We start from the raw sequence: 20,259 nt of genomic DNA, 5'->3' as shown, positions 1-20,259 counted from the left end.
TTACCTTCTGATATACTTACTGTACACATTTAAATTGTGTATGCAATATTTTTATGAACACTACAAATTATTGAAAACGAATGACCAATTCTATTTAGTGCTACTTTTTTCTTCACTTAGTTGTAAGTGTCTTCATTTAGAAACATTAAACAAGATAGAAGGTGATTCTGTCCAAGCTGATAAAATATATATATATATATATATATATATATATATAAAAATCACACTATACAGATGCCATTAACCAAAGTGTTATTATATTATGTAAGCAAAGTGTTATATTAATAAGTAGCTAATGGTTGCCTGCCTAAGCACAACTGTCCCATATTAATTTCCAGTAAAAAAAAAAAAAAAAAAAACCTGTGATCAAAATTCCTCCATAAATCACTCCAGATTTGTGTATTTTTATACGCAGGGATGAAAAGTCATTCCAGCTCTAAACATAACACGACATCTGGCCAACCAGGATTACTTTACTTTATACTGCTCTCCACGCAGCAGGAGTATTGACGACTTTAGCACATATATTTGACTCACATAGGCTTTGTGTCAGAGACATGAAACAGATGACTGATCTGTGAGGACAGTCCTGGACACGTGCCTTCATTAATAATGGAGGAGATAATACCTCTGCCCCATCAGCACAACGACACCACATCATTGATGGACAGATTGAATCTCCCTATAATCACTGTGGTATTGATCTTATATAAGACACAGTCTGGAAATCCGTCTGAAGGTTTAAATAAAGACATCCACGGTCAAACTATTCCACTGTAGATACACTGAGATAAAAAAAAAGGAACCACGTGATGTGATACAGGTCCAGAGAAATAAATAGAAATAATGGAATCAACAATTCAATACTGCATCCACAGCTGTGACCACAATTCACTTACCACAAATCTGTTTTACTAGCTGAAGTCTGAGGAGTTTTACAATGCAACTCGTAATTATCTACAAACAGCTAAAAAAATTGAACTAATTCTCAGTTTATAGGGTTTCTTCATTTAAACATTGATCATGTTGTGTCACAATCATAATGATAACCCTAAGTGAGGTATTTATTGGGATGATTAGTAAAAAAAAGTAAAGTCACATGAGTTGGAGATAAAGTTGAATGCATGCCTGACCATGGCTGATTAGATAAATCCTTCCTAATGGACTGCAGATTGAGTGGGAATGGATAAGTTTGCTTTCAATCAGTTGCTAGACTGAGAATATGTAGTTGCTTCTTTGACTGTTGGCATTTTTACGTCCTAGGAGTTGACTTGTATTCAAACTAAACATTTCATTTTTTTGCCTAAGGCTATATTAATGCTTTTCAATTTAATGTGTAGATTTTATTGTTTTAGACTTGACCCAGACCCAGACTTTCAAACTTAGACTATGCAAATCCATTATAAAATATATTTTACATATTTTAAAAATACTATTTATCTAAACAAAGAGTGATACTTGTGTAAAAAAAACAAAGTGTCACTCTTTACACAAAAAAGTATGAAAATATTATTCGTAATGTGTATTTTTAGTATACATACAAAAAATAGCTATGAAATTAGCATTATCAAGACAAAGGAGTGTTATTTTATTCTAAAGAATGTCATTCACTTAAAAATTTCCCATCACCATCATGGCAAAAATTACACTGTAGTGGAAAAGAAAACGACTGAACTCACAGAATTCTTCTGTGACGTACAAGTAAACTGTTGGATGTAGTAGATAAATAAAACAAACTCCTGAGTGTTTTGATGGAGTTTATTTTTTACCACAAAGCAAAAAATGCACTCATTTGAAGAAAAGGCATACATATTTTTATCCGTTTTTTTACCCCTTTCAATTTAAAGGTTTATGGTACAAATCACATTTACTTCTACAGATGGAAAGACGCTTTAAAGTTGAAAGAGATAAAAGATTAATGACAGAGAACCCCGACAGAGAGAAATAAGCGGGAATGAATGATCGTGTGATCACAATAGCAGTATATTAACTTACAGCTGCAATGACAGCATGAAGAAGAACCATCTGTAGTACAAAGAAAACTAACCTTCACTGAGTGATAGAGAGAAGAGAGTAAGACAAATGATCTGGCCTCTGGTTATGCAAGTGCTAGAATTCACTTGTGCATTAATCTTTCGGCTTTCTCAGATAAACGAACAGACATTTACCATTCATCAGAGCAATAGACAAAAAAACAACAACAACAAAACAAACATGGCATGAAATAGAACGTGAGAAAGAGAGATTGGAGAAAAAGGGGCAGTTTTTGTTTTTGAAGTCGTGTGCCAGGAAGGGGCCATGTTTGAGTCTCAAAGGCCATCTCAGTAATTTAATTAGGTCTTTGTGGGTAAATTTGTGGGCTGGGCTGTTTGAGATGTTTAATGAGAGGATGATGGTAATTGGTGCGCTGATAGGATGCAGCTCTATTCTCTTACTTGTATTCTCAGTAAGTGAAAAAGGGTGAAAGCTAGTGAAAAGGGCCTGCTTTCCCTGTTTTGTTTTGACTGCTGGGGTGACGCCAGACTCAAATTGGTTTAGCTGGTGAGACAAAAACTGCCCGTTGACCTGACTAACAGTTTTGCTGAAAACAAAGGCATGGTCTCTGACCTGTCCATCATTAGCTTTCAACACTCTTTGCATGTATCAATATCTTACAAAGAAATATTACTTCCAAAAAATGAAAACAGCTTTATTCGTATAAATATATATATAAAAAAAACATGTAGGGACCTACATAAAACTGGCTGAACCCATTAATTAGGAGGTGTCCACATAATTTTCGCCATTCATGTGGAGTATTATACCACTTTAAAAGGAAGCAAAAATATTAACTTGAAGACTTCTACCTTATCATAAAGTTCCATACTCTGAAAATATTGAAGTCAAGGAAGAAGGGGAAAGAAAGCAGGTTTAAACTACTAATATAAACAATAAGAGCCTAGTTTATTAATTCTCACTTCAGCTTAGTCTTACATGTACTTATAATGTATCCAAATGACTAAAGACATAGAGTGGCTACAACTGGAAAACACAGTTTCCTGGTGAGGATTCCATATCAAGAAAAACAGAAGAGAAATGATATCTCAAGGGCCTATTTTTCCTCTTTCAGCAGAAAGAGAGTGATCTAAAAATACTTCATGCTTACAAAATATCTGTCCTCTTCACCTTCTTCCAGATGCAGAGTATTACAAGAAAAACTTCCAAATCAAACAAAATAAAAAAGTGTTATATTCCATGGCTAAATATTAAAACGTATCGATATTATATTAATAATGAGTAATAATAATTAAAATGGTGGCACCAAATATGTGCACAAACCTGGGGTGGGGAATGGGGGGAGAGAACACAAACTACCAAGAGAATAAACAAGCAAGATTGGATTTGGATAATCAGATGATTTGCATAAGCATATTGCTGACCTAACCTCAATTTTACCAGGATATTTTATGTAGGGGTGCTCCAATTGATCGGCTACTGATTGCTTTTGGATAATATTGCTTTGGGAAAGGCCGATCTCAAGCTGACGACGCCTGCCGTGAGCGGTTTGCCATGACATGCAGTGGCACCGTCTCAATCTCTGTCCGGTGTGGGTAAAATAATTATAATGCTGAAGGTGAGTTACAATTCATATTTCTTTATTAAATAACTTACAAAGTAACTTGAAAACTTTCTGTGAGACGTAATTTCAAACAGCGTGAATGAATCAATGTGCACTCGCTCTTTCTCTCTCTCAAAACGCGCAAATGGCTTCAAATCACCACATCACGTCTGCACTAAGCGAGTTGCACCCTGCACAGTTGACAGGAATTGTCACTTGCACAATTGAGGCAGTGTCACATTGTCAATAGAGTTTATAATTTGCATTTCTTTTTAAGTCTCGCCAGTGTTTAAACCATTCAGCACTCGCGCGCTCTAGAGACTGTGCGCTCATGCACACTCAAAGCGCACACGTATAATATTCACCTAGCTTCTGCACTGTTGTATGCGGACCGCATGGTCACAAAAATTGGGCTGCACATGGACAGTGTGCATGGACATCCAGGGACACTTCTGATGATGAAAATTGCGTCACAAGGACAGTGTGCGGACCGTCACGGAAAGTGCAGAATGCGTACGGCCGAAGTTTGGGCTTAAGGCCGCATCACATACAGCTCAAGAAATCAGGATTGTGCTGGGTGTAAACTATTGTGCAACAATTGCCCCATTGTAAAAAACAAAAATCATGATTGGAGCTCCCTTAATTTTATCCACTGTTTAACTTTATCTTCATTGATCTAAACTGACCATGTTGAAAAACATCCATCGGTGGACTGAGCAGTACAAATTTAAATTGGCAAGAAATATTATGCATTCATACTAACAAACTAGCATATATCATGATGAGAATTCAAAATAAACGTGAAACTATGGTAAACACCTGAATCTTTAAAAGGTCAAATACATGTATAAAATGTATTTAAAGGTTAAATTAATTTATAAAATTATCTTTTTTTTTTATTTATAAAAAAATATTTGTATTGAATATGGTCAAAAGGTAAAAAGTCAGTACTCACCATGGGGTGTTTACGGCCTCTTGGCTGAAGTTGCTGAGCACTGACAGGCTCATGTGCAATAGCCCTCTCTGGTGAAGGAGTCTTCTTGTTCCGTCGTCCCAGATCAGGCAACGATGGTGCTGCATTGTTGATCCTACGCATGTATACTTCGACTGGGCTTGGTTTCCCTCCACAATTAGCAACAGTGCTGGAGTTTGATGGAGTGTCCATCACTGTAGTTGCCCTATACGCTCTCCAGGTGGTTGCAGACTCGCCATCATCCTCTGAGCCATCTTGCCTTAGCGCTCGAGCAGATTCATCCACAGAAGCTGCCCCACGGCTCCTCCAAGTGCTCCTGACAGTGACGTTTCTCATTTCTGGCAAGCTGTCATCATATGAGTGGTGGCTGTGGTGGCTTCTCCAGCTGGTCATGGTGGTGCTGCCACTGCTGCTCTCAAAGCCAGACTCAATGTCATTGTTCAAGTCTGAAGCTTCTGAAGACTGGAAGCTGAAGCTGCTTTGAGATACGAGGGCTGCCTCCACAGGAGCAGTCTCAAGGTAACTGTGAGTTTCAGAAAAGTCAGCATCAGCCTCACTTTGATGTAGAGTGATCTCACTTTTAGGGATGGATATTTCGTAAGGTATAGCGATGCTACCTCTGTGCTCAATACTGGGGCTGATGACAATATTACTTGTGGAAGTGTGCCTTTCCTTGGAAGGGGGCTCGCTTGATAAACTACTGCTTCGACTGCTTGTTCGAGAGGAGCTGGGGTCATTGGGATAGAAGGTGATACTGCTGGTCATCTTGCTAGTCAATACTGGCTTAGTGGAGATCTTGGGTTTCCCACTGGTGGTCAAAGGCTCTGTGACTCCCCCTGACATCACTTCCTTTCTATCAATCTCAACAATGGCTTGCTTGATGATAGCTTTTGACCGGAGGGCTTCACGAGGGCTGCATACCCTGCGGACCTCAATACCTGAGGTAGAATGCGTAGTTTCCTGGGTATCCCCTTCCACCGTAAGAGGCCTGTGTTGCTCCTCGCTGAAGGGGACCTTTGAGGAACCATCAGAGTAAGATTCTTGCAGCTGTGAGTATCTAGTGTATTTTCTTCCACTTGACATCAGGGGGTCGTTTTGCTCACCTGCCGATCGTCTGGAGCCAGTGGATTCTGTTTCGGAGGCTGAGGAGTGACCATCAGAACCATGGTCACTCAGAACAGATGGAGATACATGCGATCTGTAAGCAGTATAGGAACCATTTGCCTTGGACATACTCAACATTGCAGAAGCATCCTGATCTAGACTCTCAGGTTCAGTTAGTCCTTTCTCAGATGAAGCAATGACAGCAGCACTGGCTGAAATTAGGAGTGACCCATCAGAGTTGTTTGATTCACTATCATTTCCAGGGTACCTGGACAACTTCTCTGTTCGACTCTTATTGCTATCACTGTCGATTTGCTTGACCGATGGCTTCCAAGACTTTTGGTCATTAGCAGCTGGAGGATAGCGACTAAGGACTGAAACTTTCTTGCTTTCACTGAGAGTACTTGATGAGGCACTTCCAATTTTTTCATCTTTCTTTCCATCTTTTGTCCCATTATCAGAAGTAGTACTGGAAGCACCAGTCCTCATACCTTTCCTGACACTATGTGCTGGACTAAGAGTCCTTCGTACAGTCTTTGGGGAGCTTTCTGTGGAGTGACACAGGTCTTTGTTCCTCTGCTTAGTTTCTCGCCTCTGCTGAGGAGATGCCTCTCTGCTTTTGTACTTTGAGGTGACTGGTTCAGAAGCAGCAGGACTCCTATTTAGCAATTTAGGTTTCTCATGTCTGAAGCCTCGTACATGGATCTCTTCAGTTTCTGCCTTGCCATTCTCTAGGATCTTTGTAGTGCTGGTAATTGCAGAGTTTCCATTACTACTGCTGCAACCACTGAGCTGCATTTTCATCTGCTCAACCTGGTCATGGAGAGCTTGACTACGGTTTCTCTCCTGCTGGTACTTTTCTATCAATTCAGCATTCTTGGATTCCATGTTTTTCAAGTCCTCCTCCACTAACTCCATTTGCTTCAAACGATTCTTCAGTCTTTCTACTTCCTGGCTGAGGTCTTTAACTTTATTATCTTCTTGCCCGTCTAAGCTATTTTTCTCATTCTCTGATTCATTTCTCAAATCTAGGTCACCTGAATGCTTCAAGTAGTCAAGACTCTTCTTCCTGGCCAGTTTGCATGTAAGGCCTGCTGAGAATTCATCCTCAATTCGAAGATCTCTAGAATCAAATTGGCTGTGGTCTGCTGGACCTAGTTTATTTTTCTGACGTTCAAGCTTCTCAGTCAGCCTGAGTATGTTTTTCTCATCCTCTCTCTGCCTTTCCAGAAGTCTTTTGCGTTCAGTCACAAAAGTCTGAGTGAGACTCTTTAGTTTCTCCATCTCTGCAGTAAGGGATTTTTCTGCCCTGTCAAGTCGAGCTTCAGAGGTATCCACTTCCTTGACACGGGCCTTCAAGGTATCAAGCTCTGCTGCAAGCTTTTTGGTCAGGTTTCTCTCTTCATTAAGACTAAGACACAACTGGGTACAGTCTGACTTGCTTTTACCAAAAGCCTCTTCAAGCTTCTCAAGTTCAGTCATTCTACGCTGAAGACGCTCAATCTCTGCTTTAAGATTCTTGGTAAGTTTCTCTTCTTGATCTAATTTCTCCCGAACCTCACGACAAAGATCCTCCGCTTTCCTGACCTCTTCATCTTTGCCTTCAATTTTGAGCAATCTCTTCCGCATTGTCTCCACATCGGCGAGCAGTGAGGAATTGCTACCCTCAGCCTGAATGATTTTGTCCTGAATGTCAAGAAGTTCATCTTCAGCTTTCTGTAGTTTTCCTCTGGCCTCTTCAAGCTCATCCAGACGTCGTCCTAAGCTCTGCAACTTGTGTCTCAGATGGCGACTTGTTGTGTCTGTCATGTTTTCTTTCTGATACTAATCTACTGTGAAGTCTTTATGATTGTTTGATGGAGGGGTACACATTTGTATGGTGGTGTTTTCTAAGTGGTCCCGGGACTCTTAAGAAGAAATTATAAAGGACAGGTCCCCGTTTTCCTCCCACCTTCAGGAGGATGTTTTGAATACTTTTTATTTCAGCCTTGTCTCCATTATCACTGGTGATCCAAGTGAGTTTTGACCACCTGCAAGACAAAAAAAAAAGAACAAAGCTTAAGTGTCTGTTGTAAAACAAATACAAACATATTTATGATAAAAAAACAATATGAGAAATGTCTGTAAAATTTGTTTTCAGATTTCACACATCAATGAGTGTTTAGTCAATGACAAAAACCTGAATACATAATGCATCTGTGCATGATTTTACATTCACAAACCTTCAGTTTCAACCTTCACCCTAACCAATTTTTTGTGCTTTTTAAAAATCAAAGTACACATTAATAAGCCAGTGGAAAGATTTGGCCACTAAGCTAAGGAAGACCTTGGAAGGGGGAAGCGGATGACAAAGGAGAAAGGACATGCACTGCTTCGTTGGCCCTCCCCTCACCACAACCAATAATAATTGCAGCATCGATTTCTTGCTGCACTTTTGCTGACAGCAGCACAACTCACTGATATTGCCCTCTGTCTATGTGCCTGTCTCTATGGCAACATTCATAGTGACAGACACCCCTAATCACACCCTCAGGATGCTGAGCAAGATTTAGAACGTCTTACACGCCAAGGTCTGTTCTGGCCACAGCAATGCACACTATAAGTAGCCTACAGGACAGTGCTACTCAAATTAAAAATAAAACTTGTGTAGCCATTTTTAATTATAAATTTGAAGTTGTGAGCCATTACCCACTTTTTTTATTTACCAATCATGTATATTCAAAATGACTCTTATTAAGTCTAATGCAACATGTCTTAATAGTAATTGTCTGTTTAGTCGCCAGTTGTTTGGTAAAACCCCAAGCCTTATTAAATATTCCACTAAACACAGCGAAAGCACTCACAGTAACAGCAGGTACAGAAGTAAGAGAGCATGTTATACTTTAACTTAATCTAAAGTGAATTTCAATATGACCGTTTGACTGGCAGGCCCACCAAGATGGAGATGGGCCCAAATGAATGAGCTGCTGTGTATGGATTGCAGGTCATAATACTTTCATAATCCCATAATTTTATGGTGTGCAAGGCACAGGCAGCAGTACTTCTGGGTTTAGAAAGGAAACGAGTCATCCAGTAACTGTATCAGCCATGCAGGAAGGAGATCCATCACATCTAAGCCAAGGCAGATTTCCATGACACATGACATTCATAATCACTCTGGCAAGATCTCTCTGTGAAGTGGCTTCTAAGGTCAGGACTACACACAATGATTCACATGCACACAAGAGCAAACTAACAAATGCATGTCTATAATGCCCATCTACCATGGATAAAAATTCAACAACACATGCAAAGAAACTTGCACAGTATGAATCTACAACATGGGTGTCAAACTACCGGCTCAAGGGCCTGTCAAGTGTTACATCCCTAAATCCAGTCTGCAACTAATTTTTAACTTTCTGCATTTTAACACACAATGGTTAGACTATCTCTCGTAGGCATGCATAGTATGGGTTAAGTTTATGACTTAACCTTTGGCTTTTGATACCATTTTTAACTATGTAATGAAAGACACTAAAATCAGTTGTGGTGACATGTGAGTGAGAGGTGGTTATCACAGAAACTCGAGATGCTCAGGATCTAACAGAAAAAAGCAAAATCGGTGACTAAAAGTGTGAACTATGAATGGTAAGGGGGAAAAGATTATTTGTAAAAATTCATGAAATTGTGGAGACAAGCAAAAAACGTGAAATTTAAAAATGTGTCAAGAAAATATGAAAAGGTCCTTGAACATATGGAAATCTAAAGGATGGTAATAAGACACTCTTTCCCCTTGAAACTGCTGCAAATTAATGAACATGAAACAATTACGAAGAAAAGTCATATTGAAAGAATTTTATGGTGGATCAATAACTGGGCTCAAATTTTGCTCTGCCTTGAACTCCGAGGTTTGCCTTGCACCAGAGATTGAGGAGCAAACAAGGAGCATAAAATGTCTCATTGTCATGTCTCATGTAATATCTTTAGAGCTCAAGCTAGAGTACATTTCGCATGACAAGTAAAAGTCCTCAAATATCTCGAGCCCACTATAGTGGTGAGAAAGAAATGAAATACTTAATTCTTGCTTCGTAGCCTCTATTTTCTCATGCACACACTTTCTCTTTCTTCCTCAAGAGCAGCACACATGCAATCATGCACCATATCATTAGTGCAAGCCACGCTAAGCGATTCGTCAGCCTCCTGAACATTCTGTTCCCCCGGAGGAAAGCGGGGAAAAGACTTTCCCCTGCACTTGACATCAGTTTGGTTGGCCAGTCTGAAACTCTTTAATCTTTATAAACATCCTTTAATAATCCCTCAAACCCAGAAATAATGCCAATCACAACCAACAAGAGACAAGAGGGAGTGGACACATTTTACAAACATGGCTTCCAGATGAAAATTTTTTGTGATCACTACAAGGTGAGGTTTAAAACCACACAAATGTCAAGATACAAGAAAAAAAAAATTCTAGAAAATTAACATGAAAAAATAGAATATATTTTTATCATAAAAATAATTTTTTTCTACTTTGAAAATCAATCTAACCTAAACAGCACCTAAAACATTTAAGTGTATGGGAATAACTCGCAGTAGTTTGCTTCTATATGTGGACAGAAACCACAAAGAATAGTGAAATGATTTATAGTCACATCAATTTCTCCTCCATTTGCCAACATGTGGTCCTGTAACTTCATTTTTATTGGAAGTCATTGCATCATATCTTTTCTTATCAGATCGCTAACTGTCACGGTTGCTCTTGACTAATTTGCAGTAAAAAGAATGACTTCTGTTTCCTTTGCTGCTGCACACCGGTGTTGTGCATGAACCTTCCTACCAGTGCTGATCCTGTATTGACTGAATGCTTTGTCAATATTGTACAGTTAAAAGTAATGCCAAGACAGCACACTGAATTGAAAAGAGACAGAGAGAGCGAGGGAGATAGAAAGAGATGATGAGTGTGTGCTTGGCCTCCTCTGAACTCGTGCAGTTCTGGCAGAAACTGACAAACCACAAAATAGTGGCAACCTGAATCTTGAAGCAGCAATTTTTTTTACATTTTTCCATGAAAGCGAAAACCAGCCTATAATGTTCAGTTTGTTGTTTCCTGTGCAGTCATGTCATTTTCTTCTCCCTCTCTTCACCGCATTTGGAGAAATGGAAAAGTAAGGACAGGAAGTCTAATTTTTTAGTGGGGCTGTACACGTCTGAACGGCCGAGCAAACAGCAGGGCTACAAAAAGACTCTGGTGAGAAAAGAACGGTCTAGTGTTTAAAATAAAGACATGTTGAATTCAGATTTGTTTGGTCTTTCAAAAGAGTTAAAGATAGTAAAAAAAATGGCTCAAAGGGCTCATTTAAGCCCCATCAGACCAAAGGAAGACACAAATCACTATACAAGCAAACAAACCCTTCATCATAAAAACTTAGACAATTTGGTTTGTGCAACAGCTTTATAATGCCAAAATACCAAGATGTAAATTTCATCTGCAGTCTAAATAAGAAAAACATTACCCAATTTTATTGAATATGAATATACAGTCAGTTCAAAAAGTATCTGGACACTTAAGACACACTGGAAAATATCTGAATGTTATTGCTTTAGATAAAAACATATCAAACCAAGTGGCATCAAGTGATGCTAGAGCTTTTCTCAGAACTAACTTTAAGACATGTTTTTCCTGTTACATTTAACGAACTAAATGTCGGAGTAACCACAGGTGTAGTTTATCACATTAACTTAAAGGGACAGTACACCCAAAAATTTATTTAATTTACTCGTCCTTATGTCGTTCTAAAACTGAATGCATTTCTTTCCTCTGCTGAACATACTTGAAGATGTAAAGAATATTGGTAACCAAACAGTTTCAGTTCCCACTGACTTCCAGTGTGTTTTTGTCCATACAGTGGAAGTCACCGAGAACCAAAACTGTTTGGTTACCAACAGTTCCAATTAAAAATATCTTATTTTATGTTTTACAGAAGAAAGTAAGTCATTTGGAATGACATGAGGCTGAGTAAATGAAAAAAATGTTTCGGGGGGGAGGACTATCTCTTTAATGTACATTTTTTTTACTGACATCTAACCAGACTGTCAGAACATTCTGAATAATTTGAAACAATGTATCTGTATTTTATCATTCCATATCTAACAAGCTACTTGCTAAAAAATGCTTTGAAAAATGATTGTGCTTTCTTACGTTCGACTACTTCGTTTTTTTTTTATTATATGAAGGCATATATTTTTATTGTAACTTTAAAGTCAAAATGCATAAATATATTTGGGGCCTAGTAGAACACAACATCATTTTTGTTTTTTCATTGATCACACTTTGGAAAATTAGACATTTAAAATCACACATTTAAAATTTCAAAAAGTTTTTCTTACTAGCTACAACTGTAATGAGGAAATGCTAAATATTCTACATGAAAAGTGAATGGCAGAGAGAGAATGAAGGGTAAAGATTTTTAATTATTGGCAGAAAGGTAAAAGCAGCTTAGCCACATCACATCTGTGACCACATCTTGTGTATGTGTGCACAAGTGTTATTTCAAATTGCAAAAGTCTATGTGGCATTCCTGTGTTAATGGTGAACAGGAGCAGTATGTTAAATATACACAGAGCTGCTCTACTCTTTAATAATCTTTCATTGTATTTCCTGTATCTTTCTTGTATCAGAACATCACGACAAACACGCTCTCCGCCATCTCCTGGACAACGGACAAATACGTTAAGCAACAGACAGTTGAAAAATGTTAGTTATTTACCTCAGTATTTTGAGGTTTATAGCTCCTGACTTACAGCAAGCAAACATTTATACGTCAATTTTGATTTAGTAAAGAGACAACTCATCACACCGGTCACTGACCCCAGCAGACACAAACAAACCGTTTTCAGCCCAACACTGACACTTAACAAACAGGAAAGGCCGGAGAGAGCAAGAGAGAGATCAGCCACATATTTTTGTTATGCACTTAGGTACTTGAGCAGAATTTATTCTGTTATTTGAGTTTCTGTAGAGATTTCAAGTGAGGTCTAGACTCACTCACTGTGTGTATGTTTGCAATTGTCTTTTGATTATGTGTGCATTTCTGAGTATACCAGTTTAGGTCCCTATAAAGCAGGGATACAAAATTTCACTGGCGTTTCTGAAGCGCTGCATGCTGTGTCAGTGTATTTCAAGATGCTAAACTAAACTCTAAAGCATTTGTCCTCGGGATCAGCAGATTGAACACAGCAGATGCATTACTGAAAACCGTGCATAATTGCAGTTTACAATCATCCATAGGGCTACAAAACGGTGTGAGTCTGTATAACATGTTTCTGTGCCATATAACAGCTGTAAGAGAAGGTCTGCCTGTTTAAAATAACATTATGACATCAGAGAGAGATTAATTGTTTCTCATTATTAGTTTTGGCAGTGTGAACAGGAAAGGAAAGGAACTAAACGAAACAATGTCTGTTATATCATTAACTAATGGTTTTCAACTGGTAGGTCACTCACAACCTAAAAATGAACCTGTTCTGATAGGACTATGGACAGCGAAGAAAAACGCTAATAAATAAAAGCAACTAACCACATATGCGTGCATAGTATAAATAGTAAATTAACAGGCTTTTAAACTTTTAAAAGGAATGAAAATGCTTTCCATAGTCTTTTGTTGTTAATAAGCAAATATGTCAATTATACAAACACACACATACATATGTGCGTGTGTGTGTGTGTGTGTGTGTGTGTGAGAGAGAGAGAGTCAATATGTATTTGAATTTCAATTTCAATGTTTGACTGAAAGGATATTCTTGTACACTCTTGTACAATAAACACCAAATATAAAATCTTGGTCCTGAAGCAAAACCTGTTGAGAATCACTGTCATAAATCACTCACCTGAAAACTGAACAACTGTAATATGATACTAACTGAATGCCTTTTTCACAAGTACTTGCAGACACCACCTGTTTTCCCAAAATACCGAATTAATTAAAAACATGATGCAGTACAGTGACGATCAAATCATTCAATGAAATAGAAATGTGTGCATTCATTGTGCTTAGCAAACAAGTGTAACAGTAAGGTTTAAAGGTGGGGCTGTGATAAAGCGGGACTGGGAAAGACAAGACCTTTCCAGGCTGATCTTATCACTCAAGTCACACAAAAAAACCATACTATAATAATACTTCACAATATTACGGTATTTTGCTCAAATAAATGCAGCCTTGTTAAACATAAAAAAAATCCCAAACTTCTGAAGTCAATGTGAACTCGTGACCCCATTTCCTGATCCCACTCTGGATGACACAGAAATCAAGTGTCTGCTCTGTTTAGGTGACCTGCTTTTGCTGCTTGTGGATTACAGGACAGCAATATATAATACAGCAGACTTACCTAAATAAAACCACAGTCCCACAGCTATTACCTTAAATAAAGATCTAGATTTCACTGGAATTTTGAGTTTTAGTCCATGAGGTCCACTAACATTTATTAACCCCACAGGATTAATGCCAGTTATCACTGCCTCAAACAATATGGAGAACCACCTGGACAAAGTACAGCCTCTCAGAACATAACCTAGCAACAAAGGTGCCACAAAACATGGCATTATAGTTTCGTCCCAGAGTGTTTTGCACAAGGTACAAGAAAATGTTATGCCAACAATGCAAAACAAAACAATCCTGAGACATGAGAATTCCTGAGTCAAAGGTTAAAGGTTACTGTCCACAGAGAAAAAGACAGTTGATGATGGAGATGTGTTTCTTCATTATCTTGTTTGTTATGTGTGTGTTTACAGCTCTACAGTACTAATAACGGAATCATCCTCACTCTGAAAGGATGCATTCCTGGGAAGTGTGTTTGCGTATTTTATTCTTTTACTTTGACATCCAGATAACCACAGGTTCATTGCTAGTGTAAAATCAGTTAAAGTGTTCACAATGTGTGTGAGTTTGTGAGGAGGAAATGGTTTGTTAGTGTGTATACAGTCCCAGAGTCCATCTGAAGCCTTTGTGAGTGACTTCCTTTAAACCCGGCGCCACTGTTCCTTCCCTCTACAGCTATGAAGTATTGAGTTCAAGCTTTGGCGTGTCTCCCTCATTTTCATTGTTATACATATTTAAATTTTTACTCTTCCTTTTGGACGCACCAAAAAATCAGTGAATCACCTTACTATCATCAGTCATCACAACCTGCTGTGGCAAAAACATCAACTGACTCAATATCTATGACTTTAATTAGGCTGAGACGATTAATACTATATCATTAATACTGTCACTATGCAAACAAAAATAAATATGTCCATGGGTGTGGGTTTACTTAGCAATTTGTTAAGGACAGCTTTGTCTCCAGGGGCCTGATGTATAAACGCAATTTTCCACACACATATCGGGATTTATAAAAAATAAACTAGGGGTAAATATGTGTGCACCGTACGGACACTCTAGACCATGCGTACGCACTTTTTTACTGGAGTGAGCAAAATAATGAAGCAAACAGAATGATTTTAAAGTCTGTTTTACATTTGACATACACATTTAGATTAAATATTACACTCTCTATAATGCAGTTAAACACTGAAATTTCATGAAATTATTATCCAGAATTACAACATTTTTATATGAATTTAAACAGAAATATTTGTAGAGGATGTGCTGCTTTCGAACAATTTTCCTGTGGTATGCGATTTAATGTCGTGTTTGGAGGAGAAAGAATGCTGAGTTGCATCCAAAGAACACCATACCTACTGTGAAGCATGGGGGTGGAAACATCATGCTTTGGGGCTGTTTTTCTGCAAAGGGACCAGGACGACTGATCCGTGTAAACGAAAGAATGAATGGGGCCATGTATCGTGAGATTTTGAGTGAAAACCTCCTTCCATCAGCAAGGGCATTGAAGATGAAACGTGGCTAGGTCTTTCAGCATGACAATGATCCCAAACACACCGCCCAGGCAACGAAGGAGTGGCTTCGTAAGAAGCATTTCAAGGTCCTGGAGTGGCCTAGCCAGTCTCCAGATCTCAACCCCATAGAAAATCTTTGGAGGGAGTTGAAAATCCGTGTTGCCCAGCGACAGCCCCAAAACATTACTGCTCTAGAGGAGATCTGCATGGAGGAATGGGCCAAAATACCAGCAACAGTGTGTGAAAACCTTGTGAAGACTTACAGAAAACGTTTGACCTCTGTCATTGCCAACAAAGGGTATATAACAAAGTATTGAGATGAAATTTTGTTATTGACCAAATACTTATTTTCCACCATAATTTGCAAATAAATTCTTTAAAAATCCTACAATGTGATTTTCTGGATTTTTTTTTCTCATTTTGTCTGTCATAGTTGAGGTATACCTATGATGAAAATTACAGGCCTCTCTCATCTTTTTAAGTGGGAGAACTTGCACAATTGGTGGCTGACTAAATACTTTTTTGCCCCACTGTATACGGTAACGACAGACATATGGATGCACTTGTTGATCCAACATTCCATTGGCTGGTTTGAACAGGTTTGACGGCAGTACTCTAAAACCTCTGTTCACAGGTGTCGCGCACAGACAGTAGCCTAATGATAACCCCGTTCGTGCTCTTCCCGATATCGTGACAAACACCAGATTTAAAAGATAGAATTTGAAGGAAACTATAAAATATGCACGTTTTATTTTCAAAATATTTTTGTTATTGACACGGTGAGTCCCACGGAGGAGCTCCGGAAGGATAAAAGGAGGAGTGACGACATTGCAAGACGAGAGAGTCCAGGCCTGGTCCTCTCTCGTCTTGCACTGTCGCTCCGTTCCCACGGCTCTCGGCCCCGCCCCACTTGTCACAGATATGCAGATGACGTTATGCATATTAAAACTAGACATATAATTTGAATAGCAATGTGATGTCTCAAAAAGCATTTATAGTACGTATCTCATATTTTCCTAACTTATTGTACCCTTAACTGCGTTAAACATGGTGTCATGGAATATGCATGGAAATGATATTGTGACAAGTGGGGCGGGGCCGAGAGCCGTGGGAACGGAGCGAGGCCGGTGGAGTAAGTGATAATGCACGACACCTGCGCCACTCACCGGTCTCGAGTCCCACGGAGGAGCTCCGGAAGGATAAAAGGAGGAGTGACGACATTGCAAGACGAGAGAGTCCAGGCCTGGTCCTCTCTCGTCTTGCACTGTCGCTCCGTTCCCACGGCTCTCGGCCCCGCCCCACTTGTCACAGATATGCAGATGACGTTATGCATATTAAAACTAGGCGTTGTAAGCTCCATATATGGCTATTTCGGGGAGGAGACGGGGTGGAGATTCATGTACGCACAATCTTCCGCTGACTGGGTATTACAAAGGGAATTTTGCGAAGGTTCTGGCGTACACATGGCTTTATAAATCTGAAAACTTTTGTATGTACGCAAAATCCAGCTTTTGTGCGTACGCACACATTTAAGATGAAATCTACGTAAAGTTTTATACATGAGGCCCCAGATGTTTGAAAATATGTGACAAAACCATTCAAACATTTGGAGTCTGTAAAAGGTTTTTAATGATTGTGAAAGAAGTCTCTTATGCATTTACATTTACATTTACATTTAGTCATTTAGCAGACGCTTTTATCCAAAGCGACTTACAATTGGGGGATAACATAAAGGCTTGTCTCAGTTTTGCCAGAAAACATCTTGGTGATCCCCAAGACTTTTGGGAAAATATTCTGTGGACTGACGAGACAAAAGTTGATCTTTTTGGAAGGTGTGTGTCCCATTACGTCTGGCGTAAAAGTAACACTGCATTTCAGAAAAAGAACATCATACCAACAGTAAAATATGGTGGTGGTAGTGTGATGGTCTGGGGCTGTTTTGCTGCTTCAGGACCTGGAAGACTTGCTGTGATAAATGGAACCATGAATTCTGCTGTTTACCAAAAAATCCTGAAGGAGAATGTCCGGCCATCTGTTCGTGACCTCAAGCTGAAGCGAACTTGGGTTCTGCAGCAGGACAATGATCCAAAACACACCAGCAAGTCCACCTCTGAATGGCTGAAGAAAAACAAAATGAAGACTTTGGAGTGGCCTAGTCAAAGTCCTGACCTGAATCCTATTGAGATGCTGTGGCATGACCTTAAAAAGGCGGTTCATGCTCGAAAACCCTCCAATGTGGCCGAATTACAACAATTCTGCATAGATGAGTGGACCAAAATTCCTCCACAGCGCTGTAACAGACTCATTGCAAGTTATCGCAAACGCTTGATTGCAGCTGTTGCTGTTAAGGGTCGCCCAACCAGTTATTAGGTTTAGGGGGCAAACACTTTTTCACACAGGGCCATGTAGTTTTGGATTTTGTTTTCCCTTAATAATAAAAACCTTCATTTAAAAACTGCATGTTGTGTTCACTTGTGTTATCTTTTACTAATATTTAAATTTGTTTGAAGATCTGAAACATTAAAGTGTGACAAACATGCAAAAAAAATAAGAAATCAGGAAGGGGGCCAACACTTTTTCACACCACTGTATATATGTATTTGTAATTAGCTTATTATAAATGAATAACATAAATATGCTGCATGTCCTTATTTAGATAGCTATGTATGTAAGTGTGTGTTTGGTAGTTTTGCTCTCCTTCATACTTGCATGAGCAAACAGTTTGCAAGATGCTGGCCAAGGTAAACAGAAGTCTCAGACCACTTGTGCTGCTTTGTTGTAATTTTTTCTTCCTCTAGCTGTATCATGTTTTCATTTCAATTCCATATCCCTCTCACTCACAAACAGGAATACACAGATCATTAAATTATTAATAGTGAAGATCTGTAATTACACATAAGAAATGAGGTAAACCCAAAGAAAACCACACCATCATGTACAGTTCATACAGAATTAATTTAGAGACCTGAGTGACTTTATCAGTCGACTATCATTGGCATTTCTGCTCGTCACTTTACAACAATAGATGACCACAGTATGTGACAACTGACCATTCAGAATAGAGTACTCCAGGGAGCGTTGCAAAAACCATACATCATTGAACAAGAAAAATTATTTAGCCAAAGACTTTCATAACTATCTGTTCATTAATGTGTCCATCTGTATAAGAACTGGAAGCCTAAAAGCACATTATGGATGTGCAGATATGAGCAAACCCAGCTTAGTGTGCCAACAACAAATGAGCTGATTGGAACAAAAAACAACTTCACATAGGAATCACATTCTGAAACCAGTTTCAAAAACTACACAAACTAAACTAAAATACACACTAACAGAAACTTTAAAGCAAACTTGCTACTCGCAAAACCCACCAGAGCACAATCATCTTCATAAACTACCACACGATATATCCAAAGCTTGTTTTGCCCTCTTTCTCTCATCCTGTACAGGAGCCCATTTCCTGTGAGTGATTAGAAGGGGGGAGAACACGGTCCAGAGAATTTTCTCTCTTTGTTGTTGCTGTTTTGTCTGCGAGCGAAGGGAAGGAATGCCCGACTTAAACACGTGGAATTCAGGACGCCCAAAGAGGTGCGAGGTTCAGAAGATGGCACGAACGACAGAGTGTGTGCGTGAGAGAACGAAGGAGAGAGAAAGAAAGAGTGCAAGAGAATTGAGGGGGGAGGGAAGAGTGAGTGGATGGGTGATTAAAGAGAAGAAAAGAAAAACCTTGTAACATCTTTGGAATCCATTTTTTATTGTCTACTGGCACATTAGGCTGGCAGCTGAATGTTTTGTATTCATGTTCGTATTTTCTGACAGGCAGGAATGTTGAATAAAACGCCTGAGTCCGACCTGAAGAACGTGTTCTCAAATGCGTTATTAAACACACACACATTCTGTGCAGCATGCAAAACACTCACACCCACCTCCCGAGGAATTAACCTGAGTGTGATTTCAAATGACAGGCCACATTCACAACTGGATGAGCAATTACAGAAGACTGATGAAGGTGAAGAAAAGCAAAACAAAAGCTTGGGTCAATGATGTCACATGACAGTAATTTTTGGTCAAAAATATCAGGGTAATACAACTGTCCTGACATCATAATGTAAAAAGCCTTATCAGAGGAATAATTTTTTAAAAGAAATTCTTAAGCAGTTTAGCACAATTTTTTTCTTATTATTATTAGACATGCCGATATTATCGGAATGTTATCGGCCAATATTGTCAAAAAGACTAATCAGATAATTTGCCCTTTTTATCACAAAGCACACCACAAAGTCACGCAACACTCCAAAACTAATGATATTTATGAATTATTAATACAAGATGTTTTGTGATCTTTATATTCAATAATATGTGGTAACACTTTACTAACTGTACTTTACTAACTACTACACTTTACAAAGCCTTTATGTATAATGCATTATAAAAGTAGTTTTAATACATTAATTATGCCTTGTAAAGCACCTTATAATGCATTGTACAATCTCATGAATTATATCCACAGTTAATAAATTATAATACTTCATAATACTTCATAACTTCTCTAATTCATTGTTACACTATGCATTTATTTTTATAATTATTTACAACAAGATACAATGTATTACAACACACATTATAAATAATTTGGTCCCACTTTATATTAAGTGGCCTTAACTACTACGTAGGCATGGGCCGGTATGAGATTCTGACGGTATGATAACCTTA

The 20,259-nt window shown here is 38.6% G+C and overlaps 1 protein-coding gene across 2 annotated transcripts in view; it reads right to left on the bottom strand.

Annotated features, from left to right (window-relative positions):
* The window catches only part of LOC107697706 (leucine zipper protein 1-like), a 54,866-nt gene that overhangs the window by 4,193 nt on the left and 30,414 nt on the right, over window positions 1-20,259 (bottom strand). For both annotated transcript variants that reach the window (XM_016498509.1, XM_016498510.1), the window contains exon 2: window positions 4,554-7,705. In XM_016498509.1, coding sequence (XP_016353995.1) covers window positions 4,554-7,484 — 2,931 coding nt within the window. In that variant the 5' untranslated portion in view covers window positions 7,485-7,705. The remainder of the gene's footprint in view (window positions 1-4,553; window positions 7,706-20,259) is intronic.

Source organism: Sinocyclocheilus anshuiensis, unplaced genomic scaffold, assembly GCF_001515605.1.
Source record: "Sinocyclocheilus anshuiensis isolate Anshui unplaced genomic scaffold, SAMN03320099.WGS_v1.1 scaffold446, whole genome shotgun sequence".
Lineage (NCBI taxonomy): Eukaryota > Metazoa > Chordata > Actinopteri > Cypriniformes > Cyprinidae > Sinocyclocheilus > Sinocyclocheilus anshuiensis.
The sequence above is the reverse complement of the archived record's forward strand: the minus strand, read 5'-3'. Positions and strand labels throughout refer to the sequence as shown.